The 20,044-nt window shown below is 41.2% G+C and overlaps 1 protein-coding gene across 1 annotated transcript in view; it reads left to right on the top strand.

Moving 5' to 3' along the window:
* The window catches only part of ITPRID1 (ITPR interacting domain containing 1), a 410,540-nt gene that overhangs the window by 301,384 nt on the left and 89,112 nt on the right, over positions 1 to 20,044 (top strand). The window contains exon 9 of the mRNA XM_053714442.1: positions 10,348 to 10,402. Coding sequence (XP_053570417.1) covers positions 10,348 to 10,402 — 55 coding nt within the window. The remainder of the gene's footprint in view (positions 1 to 10,347; positions 10,403 to 20,044) is intronic.

Genomic DNA, 20,044 nt, shown 5'->3' with positions numbered 1-20,044 from the left:
CTTAGTTCAGCTACGCTGGACGACATTACGGACAGGCTTAGAGTCCTTAAACTAGCTAATTCATTCATTTCGGAGGCCGTAGTACATTTAACCAAACTTACGGCTAAGAACTCAGGATTCGCCATTCAGGCACGTAGGGCGCTGTGGCTAAAATCCTGGTCAGCTGATGTAACTTCTAAGTCCAAATTACTTAATATACCTTTCAAAGGGCAAACTTTATTTGGGCCCGGTTTGAAAGAAATTATCGCTGACATTACAGGAGGTAAGGGCCACGCCCTGCCTCAAGACAAAGCCAAAGCTAAGGCTAGACAGTCTAATTTTCGTCCCTTTCGGAATTTCAAAGCAGGAGCAGCACCAACTTCCACTGCACCAAAACAGGAGGGAGCCGTTGCTCGTTACAGACAAGGCTGGAAACCTAACCAGTCCTGGAACAAGGGCAAGCAGGCCAGGAAACCTGCTGCTGCCCCTAAGACAGCATGAATCGAGGGCCCCCGATCCGGGACCGGATCTAGTGGGGGGCAGACTCTCTCTCTTCGCCCAGGCTTGGGCAAGAGATGTTCAGGATCCCTGGGCGCTAGAGATCATATCTCAGGGATACCTTCTAGACTTCAAATTCTCTCCCCCAAGAGGGAGATTTCATCTGTCAAGGTTGTCAACAAACCAGATAAAGAAAGAAGCGTTTCTACGCTGTGTACAAGATCTGTTATTAATGGGAGTGATCCATCCGGTTCCGCGGTCGGAACAAGGACAAGGGTTTTACTCAAACCTGTTTGTGGTTCCCAAAAAAGAGGGAACTTTCAGGCCAATCTTGGATTTAAAGATCCTAAACAAATTCCTAAGAGTTCCATCGTTCAAAATGGAAACTATTCGGACAATCTTACCCATGATCCAAAAGGGTCAGTACATGACCACAGTGGATTTAAAGGATGCTTACCTTCACATACCGATTCACAAAGATCATTACCGGTATCTAAGGTTTGCCTTCTTAGACAGGCATTACCAGTTTGTAGCTCTTCCATTCGGATTGGCTACGGCTCCAAGAATCTTCACAAAGGTTCTGGGTGCCCTTCTGGCGGTACTAAGACCGCGAGGAATTTCGGTAGCTCCGTACCTAGACGACATTCTGATACAAGCTTCAAGCTTTCAAACTGCCAAGTCTCATACAGAGTTAGTTCTGGCATTTCTAAGGTCGCATGGATGGAAAGTGAACGAAAAGAAGAGTTCTCTCTTTCCTCTCACAAGAGTTCCATTCTTGGGGACTCTTATAGATTCTGTAGAAATGAAGATTTATCTGACAGAAGACAGATTAACAAAGCTTCTAAATGCATGCCGTGTCCTTCATTCCATTCAACTCCCGTCAGTAGCTCAATGCATGGAGGTGATCGGTTTAATGGTAGCAGCAATGGACATAGTACCCTTTGCACGTCTACATCTCAGACCGCTGCAATTATGCATGCTGAGTCAGTGGAATGGGGATTACTCAGACTTGTCCCCTACTCTGAATCTGGATCAAGAGACCAGAAACTCTCTTCTATGGTGGCTTTCTCGGCCACATCTGTCCAGGGGGATGCCATTCAGCAGGCCGGACTGGACAATTGTAACAACAGACGCCAGCCTACTAGGTTGGGGCGCTGTCTGGAATTCTCTGAAGGCTCAGGGACAATGGAATCAGGAGGAAAGTCTCCTACCAATAAACATTCTGGAATTGAGAGCAGTTCTCAATGCCCTTCTGGCTTGGCCCCAGTTAAAAACTCGGGGGTTCATCAGGTTTCAGTCGGACAACATCACGACTGTAGCTTACATCAACCATCAAGGAGGGACAAGAAGCTCCCTAGCAATGATGGAAGTATCAAAGATAATTCGCTGGGCAGAGTCTCACTCTTGCCACCTGTCAGCAATCCACATCCCGGGAGTGGAGAACTGGGAGGCGGATTTCTTGAGTCGCCAGACTTTTCATCCGGGGGAGTGGGAACTTCATCCGGAGGTCTTTGCCCAAATACTTCGACGTTGGGGCAAACCAGAGATAGATCTCATGGCGTCTCGCCAGAACGCCAAACTTCCTCGCTACGGGTCCAGATCCAGGGATCCGGGAGCGGTTCTGATAGATGCTTTGACAGCACCTTGGAACTTCGGGATGGCTTATGTGTTTCCATCCTTCCCGCTGCTTCCTCGATTGATTGCCAAAATCAAACAGGAGAGAGCATCAGTGATTCTAATAGCGCCTGCATGGCCACGCAGGACTTGGTATGCAGATCTAGTGGACATGTCATCCTGTCCGCCTTGGTCTCTACCTCTAAGACAGGACCTTCTGATACAGGGTCCATTCAAACATCAAAATCTAACTTCTCTGAAGCTGACTGCTTGGAAATTGAACGCTTGATTTTATCAAAACGTGGTTTTTCTGAGTCGGTTATTGATACCCTGATACAGGCTAGGAAGCCTGTTACCAGAAGGATTTACCATAAGATATGGCGTAAATACCTATACTGGTGCGAATCCAAAGGTTACTCCTGGAGTAAGGTTAGGATTCCTAGGATATTGTCCTTTCTACAAGAAGGTTTAGAAAAGGGTTTATCGGCTAGTTCATTAAAGGGACAGATCTCAGCTCTGTCCATCTTGTTGCACAGGCGTCTGTCAGAAAATCCAGACGTCCAGGCCTTTTGTCAGGCTTTAGCTAGAATCAAGCCTGTGTTTAAAACTGTTGCTCCGCCATGGAGTTTAAACCTTGTTCTTAACGTTCTACAAGGAGTTCCGTTTGAACCCCTTCATTCCATTGATATAAAGTTGTTATCTTGGAAAGTGTTATTTTTAATGGCTATTTCTTCGGCTCGGAGAGTCTCTGAGTTATCAGCTTTACATTGTGATTCTCCTTATTTGATTTTTCATTCAGATAAGGTAGTTCTGCGTACTAAACCTGGGTTCTTACCTAAGGTAGTCACTAACAGGAACATCAATCAAGAGATCGTGGTTCCTTCCCTGTGCCCAAATCCTTCTTCAAAGAAGGAACGTCTTCTACACAATCTGGATGTAGTTCGTGCCCTCAAGTTCTACTTGCAGGCAACTAAGGATTTTCGACAAACGTCTTCCCTGTTTGTCGTGTACTCTGGTCAGAGGAGAGGTCATAAGGCTTCGGCTACCTCTCTCTCCTTCTGGCTTCGTAGCATAATTCGTTTAGCCTATGAGACTGCTGGACAGCAGCCTCCTGAAAGAATTACAGCTCATTCTACTAGAGCTGTGGCTTCCACTTGGGCCTTTAAGAATGAGGCCTCTGTTGAACAGATTTGCAAGGCTGCAACTTGGTCTTCGCTTCATACTTTTTCCAAATTTTACAAATTTGACACTTTTGCTTCTTCGGAGGCTATCTTGGGAGAAAGGTTCTTCAGGCAGTGGTTCCTTCTGTATAATGAGCCTGCCTATCCCTCCCGTCATCCGCGTACTTTTGCTTTGGTATTGGTATCCCAGAAGTAATGATGACCCGTGGACTGATCACACATAACAGAAGAAAACATAATTTATGCTTACCTGATAAATTCCTTTCTTCTGTTGTGTGATCAGTCCACGGCCCGCCCTGTTTTTTAAGGCAGGTAAATATTTTTTTTTAATTATACTCCAGTCACCACTTCACCCTTGGTTTCTCCTTTCTCGTTGATTCTTGGTCGAATGACTGGGAGTGACGTAGAGGGGAGGAGCTATATGCAGCTCTGCTGGGTGAATCCTCTTGCATTTCCTGTTGGGGAGGAGTTATATCCCAGAAGTAATGATGACCCGTGGACTGATCACACAACAGAAGAAAGGAATTTATCAGGTAAGCATAAATTATGTTTATATATATATACACACACACATATATATATATATATATATATATATATATATATATATATATATATATATATATATATGTGGATAGATAGATAGATAAATAGATAGAGCTGGCATAAATCAGTTGCTTGAAAATAATATTTAGTTTGATGGGACAGAAATCACCTTGTAATTACAAGAAATTTCTATTGTGTTGCTATAGAACACATAGAACACATATGAATGCTATATATATTGCTATAGAACACAGCAGACAAGTTTTTAACTTTATACGGCAATTCGCTTTCAAGAGACAACAAGGCTAACCAATGCCCCAGTGATAACATTATTACACAATACAGAATTCAAATGTGCTCAATTTTAGAAGTAAGTTAATGAAAAGAGTTCAAAGAATGAATGGAAATACATTGCATAGTTTCATTATTATTATGCATAACTAAACATCTAATATATAAAAAAAAAATCAAGGTGTTTACAGCCCCTTTAAATTGAAAATCTTTGTTTGATTCTAATATGTTTTTGTGTTATATTCTATGTTAAATTCATAAGTGTGTAACAATATTTCTCCAACATAGGTGTGTCCGGTCCACGGCGTCATCCTTACTTGTGGGATATTCTCTTCCCCAACAGGAAATGGCAAAGAGCCCAGCAAAGCTGGTCACATGATCCCTCCTAGGCTCCGCCTACCCCAGTCATTCTCTTTGCCGTTGTACAGGCAACATCTCCACGGAGATGGCTTAGAGTTTTTTAGTGTTTAACTGTAGTTTTTATTATTCAATCAAGAGTTTGTTATTTTGAAATAGTGCTGGTATGTACTATTTACTCAGAAACAGAAAAGAGATGAAGATTTCTGTTTGTATGAGGAAAATGATTTTAGCAACCGTCACTAAAATCCATGGCTGTTCCACACAGGACTGTTGAGAGCAATTAACTTCAGTTGGGGGAACAGTGAGCAGTCTCTTGCTGCTTGAGGTATGACACATTCTAACAAGACGATGTAATGCTGGAAGCTGTCATTTTCCCTCTGGGATCCGGTAAGCCATGTTTATTACGATTGTAAATAAGGGCTTCAAAAAGGGCTTATTAAGACTGTAGACTTTTTTTGGGCTAAATCGATTGATTATTAACACATATTTAGCCTTGAGGAATCATTTTATCTGGGTATTTTGATATAATAATATCGGCAGGCACTGTTTTAGACACCTTATTCTTTAGGGGCTTTCCCAAAGCATAGGCAGAGCCTCATTTTCGCGCCGGTGTTGCGCACTTGTTTTTGAGAGGCATGGCATGCAGTCGCATGTGAGAGGAGCTCTGATACTTAGAAAAGACTTTCTGAAGGCGTCATTTGGTATCGTATTCCCCTTGGGGCTTGGTTGGGTCTCAGCAAAGCAGATACCAGGGACTGTAAAGGGGTTAAAGTTCAAAACGGCTCCGGTTCCGTTATTTTAAGGGTTAAAGCTTCCAAATTTGGTGTGCAATACTTTTAAGGCTTTAAGACACTGTGGTGAAAATTTGGTGAATTTTGAACAATTCCTTCATGTTTTTTCGCATTTGCAGTAATAAAGTGTGTTCAGTTTAAAATTTAAAGTGACAGTAACGGTTTTATTTTAAAACGTTTTTTGTACTTGTTATCAAGTTTATGCCTGTTTAACATGTCTGAACTACCAGATAGACTGTGTTCTGAATGTGGGGAAGCCAGAATTCCTATTCATTTAAATAAATGTGATTTATGTGACAATGACAATGATGCCCAAGATGATTCCTCAAGTGAGGGGAGTAAGCATGGTACTGCATCATTCCCTCCTTCGTCTACACGAGTCTTGCCCACTCAGGAGGCCCCTAGTACATCTAGCGCGCCAATACTCCTTACTATGCAACAATTAACGGCTGTAATGGATAATTCTGTCAAAAACATTTTAGCCAAAATGAACACTTATCAGCGTAAGCGCGACTGCTCTGTTTTAGATACTGAAGAGCATGACGACGCTGATATTAATATTTCTGAAGGGCCCCTAACTCAGTCTGATGGGGCCAGGGAGGTTTTGTCTGAGGGAGAAATTACTGATTCAGGGAACATTTCTCAACAAGCTGAACCTGATGTGATTGCATTTAAATTTAAGTTGGAACATCTCCGCATTCTGCTTAAGGAGGTATTATCCACTCTGGATGATTGTGACAAGTTGGTCATCCCAGAGAAACTATGTAAAATGGACAAGTTCCTAGAGGTGCCGGGGCTCCCAGAAGCTTTTCCTATACCCAAGCGGGTGGCGGACATTGTTAATAAAGAATGGGAAAGGCCCGGTATTCCTTTCGTCCCTCCCCCCATATTTAAAAAATTGTTTCCTATGGTCGACCCCAGAAAGGACTTATGGCAGACAGTCCCCAAGGTCGAGGGAGCGGTTTCCACTTTAAACAAACGCACCACTATACCCATAGAGGATAGTTGTGCTTTCAAAGATCCTATGGATAAAAAATTAGAAGGTTTGCTTAAAAAGATGTTTGTTCAGCAGGGTTACCTTCTACAACCAATTTCATGCATTGTCCCTGTCACTACAGCCGCATGTTTCTGGTTCGATGAGCTGATAAAGGCGGTCGACAGTGATTCTCCTCCTTATGAGGAGATTATGGACAGAATCAATGCTCTCAAATTGGCTAATTCTTTCACCCTAGACGCCACTTTGCAATTGGCTAGGTTAGCGGCTAAGAATTCTGGGTTTGCTATTGTGGCGCGCAGAGCGCTTTGGTTGAAATCTTGGTCGGCTGATGCGTCTTCCAAGAACAAGCTACTTAACATTCCTTTCAAGGGGAAAACGCTGTTTGGCCCTGACTTGAAAGAGATTATCTCGGATATCACTGGGGGTAAGGGCCACGCCCTTCCTCAGGATCGGCCTTTCAAGGCAAAAAATAAACCTAATTTTCGTCCCTTTCGTAGAAACGGACCAGCCCAAAGTGCTACGTCCTCTAAGCAAGAGGGTAATACTTCTCAAGCCAAGCCAGCTTGGAGACCAATGCAAGGCTGGAACAAGGGAAAGCAGGCCAAGAAACCTGCCACTGCTACCAAGACAGCATGAAATGTTGGCCCCCGATCCGGGACCGGATCTGGTGGGGGGCAGACTCTCTCTCTTCGCTCAGGCTTGGGCAAGAGATGTTCTGGATCCTTGGGCGCTAGAAATAGTCTCCCAAGGTTATCTTCTGGAATTCAAGGGACTTCCCCCAAGGGGGAGGTTCCACAGGTCTCAGTTGTCTTCGGACCACATAAAAGGACAGGCATTCTTACATTGTGTAGAAGACCTGTTAAAAATGGGAGTGATTCATCCCGTTCCATTAAGAGAACAAGGGATGGGGTTCTACTCCAATCTGTTTATAGTTCCCAAAAAAGAGGGAACGTTCAGACCAATCTTAGATCTCAAGATCTTAAACAAGTTTCTCAAGGTTCCATCGTTCAAGATGGAAACCATTCGAACTATTCTTCCTTCCATCCAGGAAGGTCAATTCATGACCACGGTGGATTTAAAGGATGCGTATCTACATATTCCTATCCACAAGGAACATCATCGGTTCCTGAGGTTCGCATTCCTGGACAAACATTACCAGTTTGTGGCGCTTCCTTTCGGATTAGCCACTGCTCCAAGGATTTTCACAAAGGTACTAGGGTCCCTTCTAGCTGTGCTAAGACCAAGGGGCATTGCTGTAGTACCTTACTTGGACGACATTCTGATTCAAGCGTCGTCCCTTCCTCAAGCAAAGGCTCACACGGACATTGTCCTGGCCTTTCTCAGATCTCACGGATGGAAAGTGAACGTGGAAAAGAGTTCTCTATCTCCGTCAAGGGTTCCCTTCTTGGGAACAATAATAGACTCCTTAGAAATGAGGATTTTTCTGACAGAGGCCAGAAAAACAAAACTTCTAGACTCTTGTCGGATACTCCATTCCGTTCCTCTTCCTTCCATAGCTCAGTGCATGGAAGTGATCGGGTTGATGGTAGCGGCAATGGACATAGTTCCTTTTGCACGCATTCATCTAAGACCATTACAACTGTGCATGCTCAGTCAGTGGAATGGGGACTATACAGACTTGTCTCCGAAGATACAAGTAAATCAGAGGACCAGAGACTCACTCCGTTGGTGGCTGTCCCTGGACAACCTGTCACGAGGGATGACATTCCGCAGACCAGAGTGGGTCATTGTCACGACCGACGCCAGTCTGATGGGCTGGGGCGCGGTCTGGGGATCCCTGAAAGCTCAGGGTCTTTGGTCTCGGGAAGAATCTCTTCTACCGATAAATATTCTGGAACTGAGAGCGATATTCAATGCTCTCAAGGCTTGGCCTCAGCTAGCGAGGGCCAAGTTCATACGGTTTCAATCAGACAACATGACAACTGTTGCGTACATCAACCATCAGGGGGGAACAAGGAGTTCCCTGGCGATGGAAGAAGTGACCAAAATCATTCTATGGGCGGAGTCTCACTCCTGCCACCTGTCTGCTATCCACATCCCAGGAGTGGAAAATTGGGAAGCGGATTTTCTGAGTCGTCAGACATTGCATCCGGGGGAGTGGGAACTCCATCCGGAAATCTTTGCCCAAGTCACTCAGCTGTGGGGCATTCCAGACATGGATCTGATGGCCTCTCGTCAGAACTTCAAAGTTCCTTGCTACGGGTCCAGATCCAGGGATCCCAAGGCGGCTCTAGTGGATGCACTAGTAGCACCTTGGACCTTCAAACTAGCTTATGTGTTCCCGCCGTTTCCTCTCATCCCCAGGCTGGTAGCCAGGATCAATCAGGAGAGGGCGTCGGTGATCTTGATAGCTCCTGCGTGGCCACGCAGGACTTGGTACGCAGATCTGGTGAATATGTCATCGGCTCCTCCTTGGAAGCTACCTTTGAGACGAGACCTTCTTGTTCAGGGTCCGTTCGAACATCCGAATCTGGTTTCACTCCAGCTGACTGCTTGGAGATTGAACGCTTGATCTTATCGAAGCGAGGATTCTCAGATTCTGTTATCGATACTCTTGTTCAGGCCAGAAAGCCTGTAACTAGAAAGATTTACCACAAAATTTGGAAAAAATATATCTGTTGGTGTGAATCTAAAGGATTCCCTTGGGACAAGGTTAGGATTCCTAGGATTCTATCCTTCCTTCAAGAAGGATTGGAAAAAGGATTATCTGCAAGTTCCCTGAAGGGACAGATTTCTGCCTTGTCTGTGTTACTTCACAAAAAGCTGGCCGCTGTGCCAGATGTTCAAGCCTTTGTTCAGGCTCTGGTTAGAATTAAGCCTGTTTACAAACCTTTGACTCCTCCTTGGAGTCTCAATTTAGTTCTTTCAGTTCTTCAGGGGGTTCCGTTTGAACCCTTGCATTCCGTTGATATTAAGTTATTATCTTGGAAAGTTTTGTTTTTAGTTGCAATTTCTTCTGCTAGAAGAGTTTCAGAATTATCTGCTCTGCAGTGTTCTCCTCCTTATCTGGTGTTCCATGCAGATAAGGTGGTTTTACGTACTAAACCTGGTTTTCTTCCAAAAGTTGTTTCTAACAAAAACATTAACCAGGAGATTATCGTACCTTCTCTGTGTCCGAAACCAGTTTCAAAGAAGGAACGTTTGTTGCACAATTTGGATGTTGTTCGCGCTCTAAAATTCTATTTAGATGCTACAAAGGATTTTAGACAAACATCTTCCTTGTTTGTTGTTTATTCCGGTAAAAGGAGAGGTCAAAAAGCAACTTCTACCTCTCTCTCTTTTTGGATTAAAAGCATCATCAGATTGGCTTACGAGACTGCCGGACGGCAGCCTCCCGAAAGAATCACAGCTCATTCCACTAGGGCTGTGGCTTCCACATGGGCCTTCAAGAACGAGGCTTCTGTTGATCAGATATGTAGGGCAGCGACTTGGTCTTCACTGCACACTTTTACCAAATTTTACAAGTTTGATACTTTTGCTTCTTCTGAGGCTATTTTTGGGAGAAAGGTTTTGCAAGCCGTGGTGCCTTCCATTTAGGTGACCTGATTTGCTCCCTCCCTTCATCCGTGTCCTAAAGCTTTGGTATTGGTTCCCACAAGTAAGGATGACGCCGTGGACCGGACACACCTATGTTGGAGAAAACAGAATTTATGTTTACCTGATAAATTACTTTCTCCAACGGTGTGTCCGGTCCACGGCCCGCCCTGGTTTTTTTTAATCAGGTCTGATGATTTATTTTCTTTAACTACAGTCACCACGGTACCATATGGTTTCTCCTATGCAAATATTCCTCCTTAACGTCGGTCGAATGACTGGGGTAGGCGGAGCCTAGGAGGGATCATGTGACCAGCTTTGCTGGGCTCTTTGCCATTTCCTGTTGGGGAAGAGAATATCCCACAAGTAAGGATGACGCCGTGGACCGGACACACCGTTGGAGAAAGTAATTTATCAGGTAAACATAAATTCTGTTTTTTATGGCTACCCATCTTATTCTGATTAAACTTGTGTATGTTGAGTCTATTCAGCTAAGTGGTTGGAATACCATTAATTCCTTTATTTATATGTTTAGGTTCAAAGCTTTGAAGATGAATGCCCAAAATGGATATTAAATGGCTGCATTACTGGTAAGTACTCTTGCACATTGTGTTCATGTTTGCTATACTGGGTAATTTAAGAATGAGTAATCTAAAGTCTTTCTGCTTTGGTGAGATATTCAAAAATATCTTGTCAATACTGGAAGGTCCCTCAAACAATTTTAGAAAGTCATATTTTAACTTGACCAGATAAAACAAAGCAAAGCAATAATCAAAAATGTATCTATAAATATACATATGAGATATTAAAAAAGTTTCTTTGAAAGAAAATAACATTAACTTAAAGGGACATAAAATTCAATATTTTTTTTTTTTTTTTAAATATTTTTATTGAGGTTAATAAAAACATACAATATCTAAAGCCATTACTGTCATGAACATAGAGATTATATAAAACAGTAACATCCATATATATAATAACAAAAGGCTCCAGTTCTAAGACATGAAATAGCTTTCAATTACGGCTAAGAGCCATGGAATACACTGACATTGCGATATTTATGCACAAGTAAAATTAACTGTATATTGAACAAACTTTGTTTAGGCATACCATACCTATGGACTATAGGAACCTGTGTTCATGAAATAGCAATATGAAAACCTCGTTTTAAATATACATCATTATAACCATATTTAAGACATAACAGACTTTTAGTTTTGTAACATATAGGGCCCTTTATGGGTCCTTGTAGTAATAATTGTACATTTATGTTAGAATAGGATGTGAATATCCAGACTTATGGAAGCAGAGAAATAGGGTCTCTCTCTGATCATCAGCAGTAATAGAATGGTAATAAATTTTGATTAAACAACTGCACCTAGCAAAGAGCAATAAAACTACCCACAATTAATCAGTTTTGTAGAGCACATGTACATAGATAAGACCAACATAACCAAATAAACTAATGTTGTTTCTAGAAACAAGTTGGATTAGAAACTGTGAACTGTTAGGGATGCATTCACAATTGTCTATGTATTAATTTATCGTGACAACATCCTGAATACTTAAATCTGAAAAATAACACTCTGTCGACTATAGATAAAGATTTTCAAATTACTATTAACCTAAATATCTAGCAGGGCAATGTAAAGCAAAACCCAGCTAATATACAGATGGCTATGGTACTAAAAGCTCCAACTTGTAGAATATAACGCAACCCCTGGTGGCCTCTAATGAACACTTTTATGTAAAAAAACAAAACAAAACAGATCTAGTGAAAACTGGAGGTTTGATAAAACATTGGTATTATTCAGGAGCCTAGTAAATACCATTAAAATGTATCGTAACAAGCAATACATGAAGTCTCTCAGAACAGTCTTGTATGGACCTCACATATCAGGCTCCATAAACCTCGTAAGGGACATTTCAGTAGAGGAGAACAAACAGACACACAGCAAACAGATTATCAACATCTCAGGCAAACCTTAGCATTTCTGAGGAGCAGTTCTAACATGTAATTAAATGTGGCCGAGCTAATAGGTAATACTTCCACCGGACTTTCATATAGGAATAAGATGGATGTCTCAAAGTTCTTAATCGTATGTTTTCCCACTAAATTATAAGAAATGAGTCACATAACTGGAAGTAATCTATCCCCCTCCAGTCTATCCCCACTATTAGATAGATTAGCCAATTCCAACTCGGAGAGCTCTTGTCGCCTCGTGAGTCAGGTATGCTGCAATAGGGGTACAGCCATTCTGTAAATCTCGGACAAGCCACATAACACTACCTTGAGGTCCGATGTAGCTCAAAGTCTGCAAGCGTGGTCCCAACGCTTTGCGTCTGTTATGTGTCCATAGAAAATTAGACTGTAACTGCTGAGATATGTCCACTTCCTCTCGATTAACGGAGGAGTCAGAAATCTTATCCAGCAAATAACTGCAGGGCCCACAGAGCCTATCGTCATTCTTCAATGAATCTCCGGCTTTGAGTCTGACATCCTCAGCCGCTAACTGCACACCGCCACTCATGTCTGTCTCACAACCCGCGTGGCCATCTAGACTTGTACATACCCCATGACAACTTTGCGGCAATGGTGTGGCAGGTTGGAGAGTCTGGGATATTCCCAATACCACACTTCTTGTCAAGAAGTCATCTAGCTTTTCCGATCTTCCCCTGCTGTGCCTGTAGAGCATATCGCCATCATTCGGTGGCTCTCTAGGATCAGCTCTGTGACCTTCTGCCGCTGACTGTATCTCACCTTTCACATCTGCTTCATGTACGAAGTGTAACTTGTCACTCTGAGTGTCAGGATGCCTTGCTGAAAACATTTCCTGAAGCGCTGCTATCAGTATTTGCTTCATTCTTTGTATGTGTACTTGTAGAGGTTCAATGACTGCTTCATCCCACCAGGGCAACGCCATCTTGATATCTCTTAGGTAGAGTACTGCACTTCCAAAATTCAAATGCAGTTGTATTTTATGAAGTTGCGTTATATATCAATACTAGTATCTGCGTACTTTATAGGCCAAAGGCCTGAGGGGGAGGGGAATATATGTAGTAACCACAGTCGCGCTTTTCACCATCCAAAAGCCCGTGATGGCCTAGTTAGCAAAAGTTCTGCGCGGCTTACTTGGATAACATAGGTCACCCAAACTTCTGGTAAAATATGTAGCCGGTTTCAGCTTCCCAATATATGTTATAGTAGGTGAACACTTCTTATTTGCATCAAAAACTCAATTTTTAATGGAATATAAGCAGGAGCTTCATCAAAACAGAACCTGCCGCTTCAAGTGTAGGCTCCGCCCCTGTCAAAATTCAATATTTTTATTTCATGATTCAGATAGAACATTAAATATTAAACAACTTTTCAATGTACTGTTATCAAATTTTCTTTGTTTTCTTTTTATAAATTGTTATCCAACCATAAAGCAGTCAGACAATTTAGCATATCAGAAGGAACAATAGCAGTATTAATAGTAATAAAATGCTGCAGATATCTTTAGAACTACTACTTCAAAAGATATTTGCAAAAAACAGACAATGTTCCAAGAGACATCATCAGATATATGGAGCAAACTAGTACAGCTTTATTAATGAAAAAAATAATATCAATAAACACCGGAAACAAATTTGAAAATTTAGAATGGATATAAGAATCCCACATAAAAAACAATATCATCCTAAACCTCTTTTTTGTATTTATTTTTCATATAATGATACTCCTCTAACTTAAAAAAATCAGCAAAGCTATCTATCCATATTGCAACAGAGGGAACCTCCATTGATTTCCATCTTCTAACAATGGCTTATCTTGCTGCATTCAGAGGAAGTTAGAGAGCACAAATCCAATTCAATCGAAATCCAATATTTTAGAAGTTTTATACAGGTATATAATGGAAGAGTTTGTACAAGGAGCTTACATTCTAGGTAGGTATAATAAGAGAATGCACATGGAGCTTACAGTTTAGAGGTAACTTTGAACCAATTATTTATTCAGCTAGCTATTGCCTTTAGTTCTGTTGGCTTTAAGCACTCAGTATTGTGTTTGGGGAAATATTTTTTCAGGAAATCTGTGTGTGTTTGTTTGTTTGTTTTTATATATATTGAAGCAAAATATAGATATGTGTTTATGTGTGTCTGTGTTTGTGTTTATGTGTATATATATATATATATATATATATATATATATTTATTTTTTTTTATTTATTTTTTTTTAAGAAGAAAAGGGGGGTTGTGAATTGGCGCAAAAAGTAAATAATTTAAAGTGTATGAAATAATATAAAATAATATAAAATAAATTGATATCCACAAGCACAGTATTTACAAATGGTGTTATACAGTCAATGTTGAGATTTTAGGTTATGTACTGTTAAAGGTTGTAGTAAATAAAACACAATTTAAGTCTAATAGACATTAAAAAGTCCTGGTATAAAAATCATATATAAATAAAATGCCCCAGTAGAAGAAAAAACAGTAACTCCTGGGTGATGAATACAGCAATCAAAGGGTTATTTTGTGCCAAAAGTTCATAGAGTCAAAATTTAGGAGATCAAGATCCTAGTCCCTTTCGGGCATCTACTTACACTCTTCTACCTCAATCTGTATGAGGTAAGGGCCGCACAGTGTAGGGAGGGTCTTGTCATAGACACCAGGGAAAACTTGTTTCCACGTTGTATAGTGTAGTATCCAACGTTGTCCAGAGATGCAATCACAGATAACTTTGATATGTTTTGATGACTGGAACCAGTAATGCAGGAGATGTTCTACAGACCTGAAACTGGAACAGATGATGTTTTCCTTAATTGCCAATAATTAATTGATCTTCAACTATCATGCTGATTTAGCCCAACCACATTATGATAAAGTATGATAGAATTTGTTTGCGTGTGTAATGTCCCTTTAATAAAAAAAACATTCTGCAACCCCAGACTACAAAATGTTAACCCTTTAATGACCATTGAGGAAATCATTCTGTCATGGAACAATTGAGCAAACTGGAGCTGTGTCCTTAAGTGATTAAACTTATTGTAATAATTAGTTATCACAGCGTCTACACATATATATATGTCCACAAACTCTCAATAAAGTTCCAAGGTTATATATCCCCAAATGAAGAAAAAAAATATATAAAATGCCCAAAAAATACAAAATAAAAAGCCAAAAAAACAATACTAGGTACGAAAAAATATATATAATGTCTGTAATATCTTAAAAGATCTTGATAAAAAAACTGTGAAAAGAAAATTATATAGTGCTAACAAAATATCCCTATGATGAAATAAGGCTTACCAGGTAGGAAACTCGATCAGTGACTCTTCAACGCGTCTCGCCATAACGTGGGCCGTTTTCAAGAATGGCGACTGCTTAGACTTTCTCATATAAATTGCCGCTATTGCCCAATCTGATTACTCCATTTTCCCGCCAACCCCTATTGCCCTCAAAATGGAGTAATCGGATTAGTGAAGAGGTACCATTAAGAGGGTTTTAAACCACAGAAATATCATTACTGTGTTTGATCAATTATACATTTTGATGTTGAATATAAACAGCTGAATCAATTTTAGGTGACATTTTTTAGGGTTGACAGGAAGCCACTGCAAGGAAATATAAAAAAGTGGGGTCAATATAAGAAATGTTAGACTGTGTTACAGCCAAAACTACTATATCAAAACCAATATGACATTTTATAAAATTATGGGGTCAATCACAATCATTTAGAAAATGATTTTAAATAAACAAACACAAAAAAGTATATGGGAATTTTTGTAGATAAATAAAAAAATTTTTTTAAAGGATTGCTATCAACCCCTATGGTAGGGGTAGAGATTTATTACTGCCTTTTTGATATTAAATCCCCTTTTTGGATCTAGAAATATAAAAAGATATATACATGCTCAGTAATGTAGATCAAGGTAAGTCCCTTAATTTAATAATTATACTAATATTATGTAGACAGGTTTTTCAACAACAATCCTATATTATAAAAGGCCAAGTGTGTTTGTCTGAAGCTGTCATGCGCAGTAGAGACTGCGCGCGGACAAACACACCTGGCCTTCAGCTGCAGAGTAGTGCGCACTGCGGAAGATGCCTGGTGGGGGCGTGACCGGCGTCGGGCGTGCCGTGATGGGGCGTGTCCGGTGGGCGTGGCAGGCATGACGAGGAGGTGTGACCGACGGGCGTGACGAGGGGGCGTGGCCTCGCTAGAGCGCGCGGGAGGGGCGTGGCCGGCGGGAGAGACCAAAACAGAGGAAGGAAGGAAAGAAAGAAAGCGAGCAGAAGAGGGGGGAAGAGCAAAAGAGGGAGAGAGAGCGCAAGAGAGTGGGAGAGAAAGAGGTGGAGAGAGAAGGGGGAGAGAGAGCTCAAAAGAGAGGAGGGAGAGAGAGCTCAAAAGAGAGGGGGGGAGAGAGAGCTTAAAAGAGAGGTGGGAGAGAGAGCGCAAAAGAGGGAGAGAGAGAGAGCGCAAAAGAGAGGGGGAGAGAGTGCAAGAGAGGGGGAGAGAGAGCACACAAAAGAGGGGGAGAGAGAGCACACAAAAGAGGGGGAGAGAGAGAGCTCAAAAGAGAGGGGGGAGAGAGAGCGCAAAAGAGAGGGGGGAGAGAGAGTGCAAAAGAGAGGGGGAGAGTTTAAAAGAGAGCGCAAAAGAGGGGGGAGAGAGCGCAAAAGAGAAGGGGGAGACAGAGTGCAAAAGAGGGAGAGAGAGAGCAAAAGAGGGAGAGAGAAAGCACAAAAGAGAGGGGGAGAGAGCACAAAAGAGAGGGGGAGAGAGCGCAAAAAAGAAGGGGAGAGAGCGCAAAAAAGAGGGGGAGAGAGCGCAAGGGGGAGACAGCACAAAAGAGAGGGGAAGAGAGCGCAAAAAAGAGGGGGAAAAAGCGCCAAAAAGAGGGGGGAGAGAGCGCAAAAGAGTGGGGGGAGAGAGAGAGCTCAACAGAGAGGGGAGGGAGAGAGCTCAAAAGAGAGGGGGGGAGAGAGAGCTCAAAAAAGAGGGGGGAGAGAGAGTTTAAAAGAGAGGGGGGAGAGAGAGTGCACAAAAGAGGGGGAGAGAGAGTGCAAAAGAGAGGGGGAGAGAGCGCAAAAGAGAAGGGGGAGAGAGCGCAAAAGAGGGGAAGAGAGAGTGCAAAAGAGGGGAAGAGAGAGCAAAAGAGAGGGGGAGAGAGAGAGCAAAAGAGAGGGGAAGAGAGAGCAAAAGAGAGGGGGAGAGAGAGCAAAAGAGAGGGGGAGAGAGAGCAAAAGAGAGGGGGGGAGAGAGAGAGCGCAAAAGAGGGGGGAGAGAGAGAGCAAAAGAGGGGGGAGAGAGAGCAAAAGAGGGGGGAGAGAGCAAAATAGGGGGGGAGAGAGAGCAAAAGAGGGTGAGAGAGAGCAAGAGGGGGGAGAGAGCAGATGAGGGGGGGAAGAGAGAGAGCGAGCAAAAGAGGGGAGAGATAGCAAAAGAGGTGGGAGAGAGAGAGCAAAAGAGGGGGGAGAGAGAGCACAAGAGGGGAGAGAGAGAGCAAAAAAGGGGAGAGAGAGAGAGCAAAAGAGGGGGGAGAGTGCAAAATAAGGGGGAGAGAGAGAACTCAAAGGAGAGGTGGGGGAGAGAGAGAGAGAGCGCAAAAGAGAGGGGGAGAGAGAGGGAGCAAGAGTTGGAACCGCGGTACCTAAAAAATTGGCCCGTGTACACGAGCTTTAGGACTAGTTTATCATATTATATAATATTTAAAATTTAAATTAAAGTTATGATGATATGGAAATAGGCCAGATATTATTTTATACTGATTTTGTCAGTTACATTGATCTGAGATAGCAAATCCACTTCTTAGTAGAAACAGAGAGATAGAGAGAGTAAGAAATAGAAAGAAAGAGAGAGAGAATGTTCTCTTTATAAGATATGCACATAAATAAGCTACATAAGTAATGCAACTTGTTTTAGGTTAAAGTCATTCAAGTTTATGTCCTTATTCATGACTATTTTCTAAAAACAAACTGCCATATTTGGAATTTGAGCCTGTGCTATATTTATTAAATAAACTTTCCTAACTCTAAATAATCTTTTTTTGGGGCAACTTTTTATAGTGACATGGTTGAGACAAGTAAAGGGTGTTAACAAATAAGCTCTTTTTGTCAATGATCTTCCAAATAGATCTGTTTGTGCATACATCATACAATATATTAATCCTTTATTTAGCATTTCTAATTATCATATTTCAACATTCCTTATTTTAAAGTAAAGGGGTAAATAAAGTAAGAGAAAGTACCCTATGTTCTCTCTAATGTAAATAAGAAATTAGTTTGCTTTATATTGTTGCACATTCTGTTTGTCCAAACTAAATATTCTGAAAATATTTTCTTAAATTTGAATAAATAGTCCCATGTTGACAAATATCAGTAAATTGTTAAGGAAGTGATGTTCAAGCTTTAGGAAAATGGCAAGGAAATTTAAAAATATATTTTTTTCAAGCAAGTGGTGGTTTTCAATGTTATATTGTGCATGTGTGCACACGTAAAATTATTTTATCCTGTAAATGAGCCAATTTATCTTAATTTTCTATGCAAAGATAATACTGGATTAGATTACATTTCACACACTATGGCCCCCATTTATCAAGCGGAATATGCATCGCTGCAGGTTCGCATGAGCGAGCCTGCAGACGAAAGTTAGGAAGCAGCGGCCATCAAACCGTAGCTTCATAACTGGTACGCCAGCTATTAGTTAGTATATTAAATCACCCCCAGTATGTTCACCCCGGGGTGACTGAAAACTCCCTGCTTGCACGCCATTGGGCTAGTGTGAGCAGGGGCGGCATTGCATAAGCAAACGCTTGTGCAGTGTTAAATACAGGCAGCATATTGCTGCAATACACTGTCCTCACTCTGCGATCCCGATAGGACAGGTTCGCGTCTGTCAGTTGATAAATGCCATTGTTTATATTTACTTAGTTTATGTAAAGGGTAGAATAAAATTAAATAGACTAATTGTGAAAATAATTTGCACTTTTTTTCATGAGTATTATTGTAAAGGAGGGTTATAAAAATATGTAAGATGACCACTAAAAAAATAAAGCTAAAAAATAGAAAAATAATTGCATGTCATGGGTTAACACCAATCACAACTAGAATGTTTACGCTGGTTTTTACTTCTACACAACACACACACATAAACATGTTGCAAATATTGTAGTTATTCTTAGCAGTGTGCATGCTGTGAGTCTACAGCAGACACTTAGCCGACTAAAATGTGAATGTAGTTGAATTGTCTTTCCCTGAGGTATAGTCCCTCAGTTTAATAGCTTGGCCAACGTCTCTATCCAATTGGTTAATTTCCTATGCTCCCCATGACAGCTGATATTCAGACTGCTTTGTGTCTTCTTTATGCGATGCTATCAAGCTAATTCTGGCTGCTTTGTTGCAGAAGACTTTACAATGATGTGTTTTTCTGGGAGTTGTGTATAGGAATTTCATTTTAAAATACCTCAAAATGCACATAGCCCTTACTAATTAGCAATAAAAAACAGGGTGTTTTCTTGCTCTCCGTGTGATATATAACCACATTATTATCAGTAATTTGTACCATTGTTATAAATAAGTAATTGGGCTTGGGAAAAAGGATAATCCTTATTTAATTAAATTCATCTATACTCCCAGGTTGGCAGCAACCAGACATATGTGAGACTAATACCAGCCTGCCTGCATACATGCGCAATTAAAAAAAATCGCTCTACAGTTGCACTGGCAGTTTAGTGTTGCTTTTGGCATTTACAAATTCTTTTATTTTGTGACTTTTTTTTTTTTTTACCAAACACATATGCTGAAGCAGATGTTGCTTATTTGTTGTTTATTCAGTTCTGTAGGTGCTGGCATCCAACATCATTGTGCTGTAATAAAGCTTCATTCATAGACTTGCTTTAGGACCCAGCAACTGTGAAACAACTCAAGCTGGCAGTTACTGTTTCTGCTTTTTAACTTGTATGTTTATATGTCAGAACTCTTTTTTTTTTTAGAAAGCTGGAAATGGAACATCAATGGGGGGGAGTCACAACTGTTATTGGAATTTTGCCTTAGAGTGATGAAGTGTTTGCAAATGAAAGAAATACCGTATACTCTGTAAAGCAGGGAAATACAAGTTCATTTATAGCAATGTATTGTATACAAATATAGCCTCAGTATATGACCTAATTTCTTTTAACAGAATTACGGTGTTGTCTTCTTCAATATCTCACATAGGGCTAGTTTCTAATCTAGCAGCAGCAAAGGCT

The sequence above is a fragment of the Bombina bombina genome, chromosome 5, assembly GCF_027579735.1.
Source record: "Bombina bombina isolate aBomBom1 chromosome 5, aBomBom1.pri, whole genome shotgun sequence".
Classification (NCBI taxonomy): Eukaryota; Metazoa; Chordata; class Amphibia; order Anura; family Bombinatoridae; genus Bombina; species Bombina bombina.
Note: the sequence above shows the minus strand (reverse complement) of the source record. Positions and strands in the feature narration are given on the sequence as shown.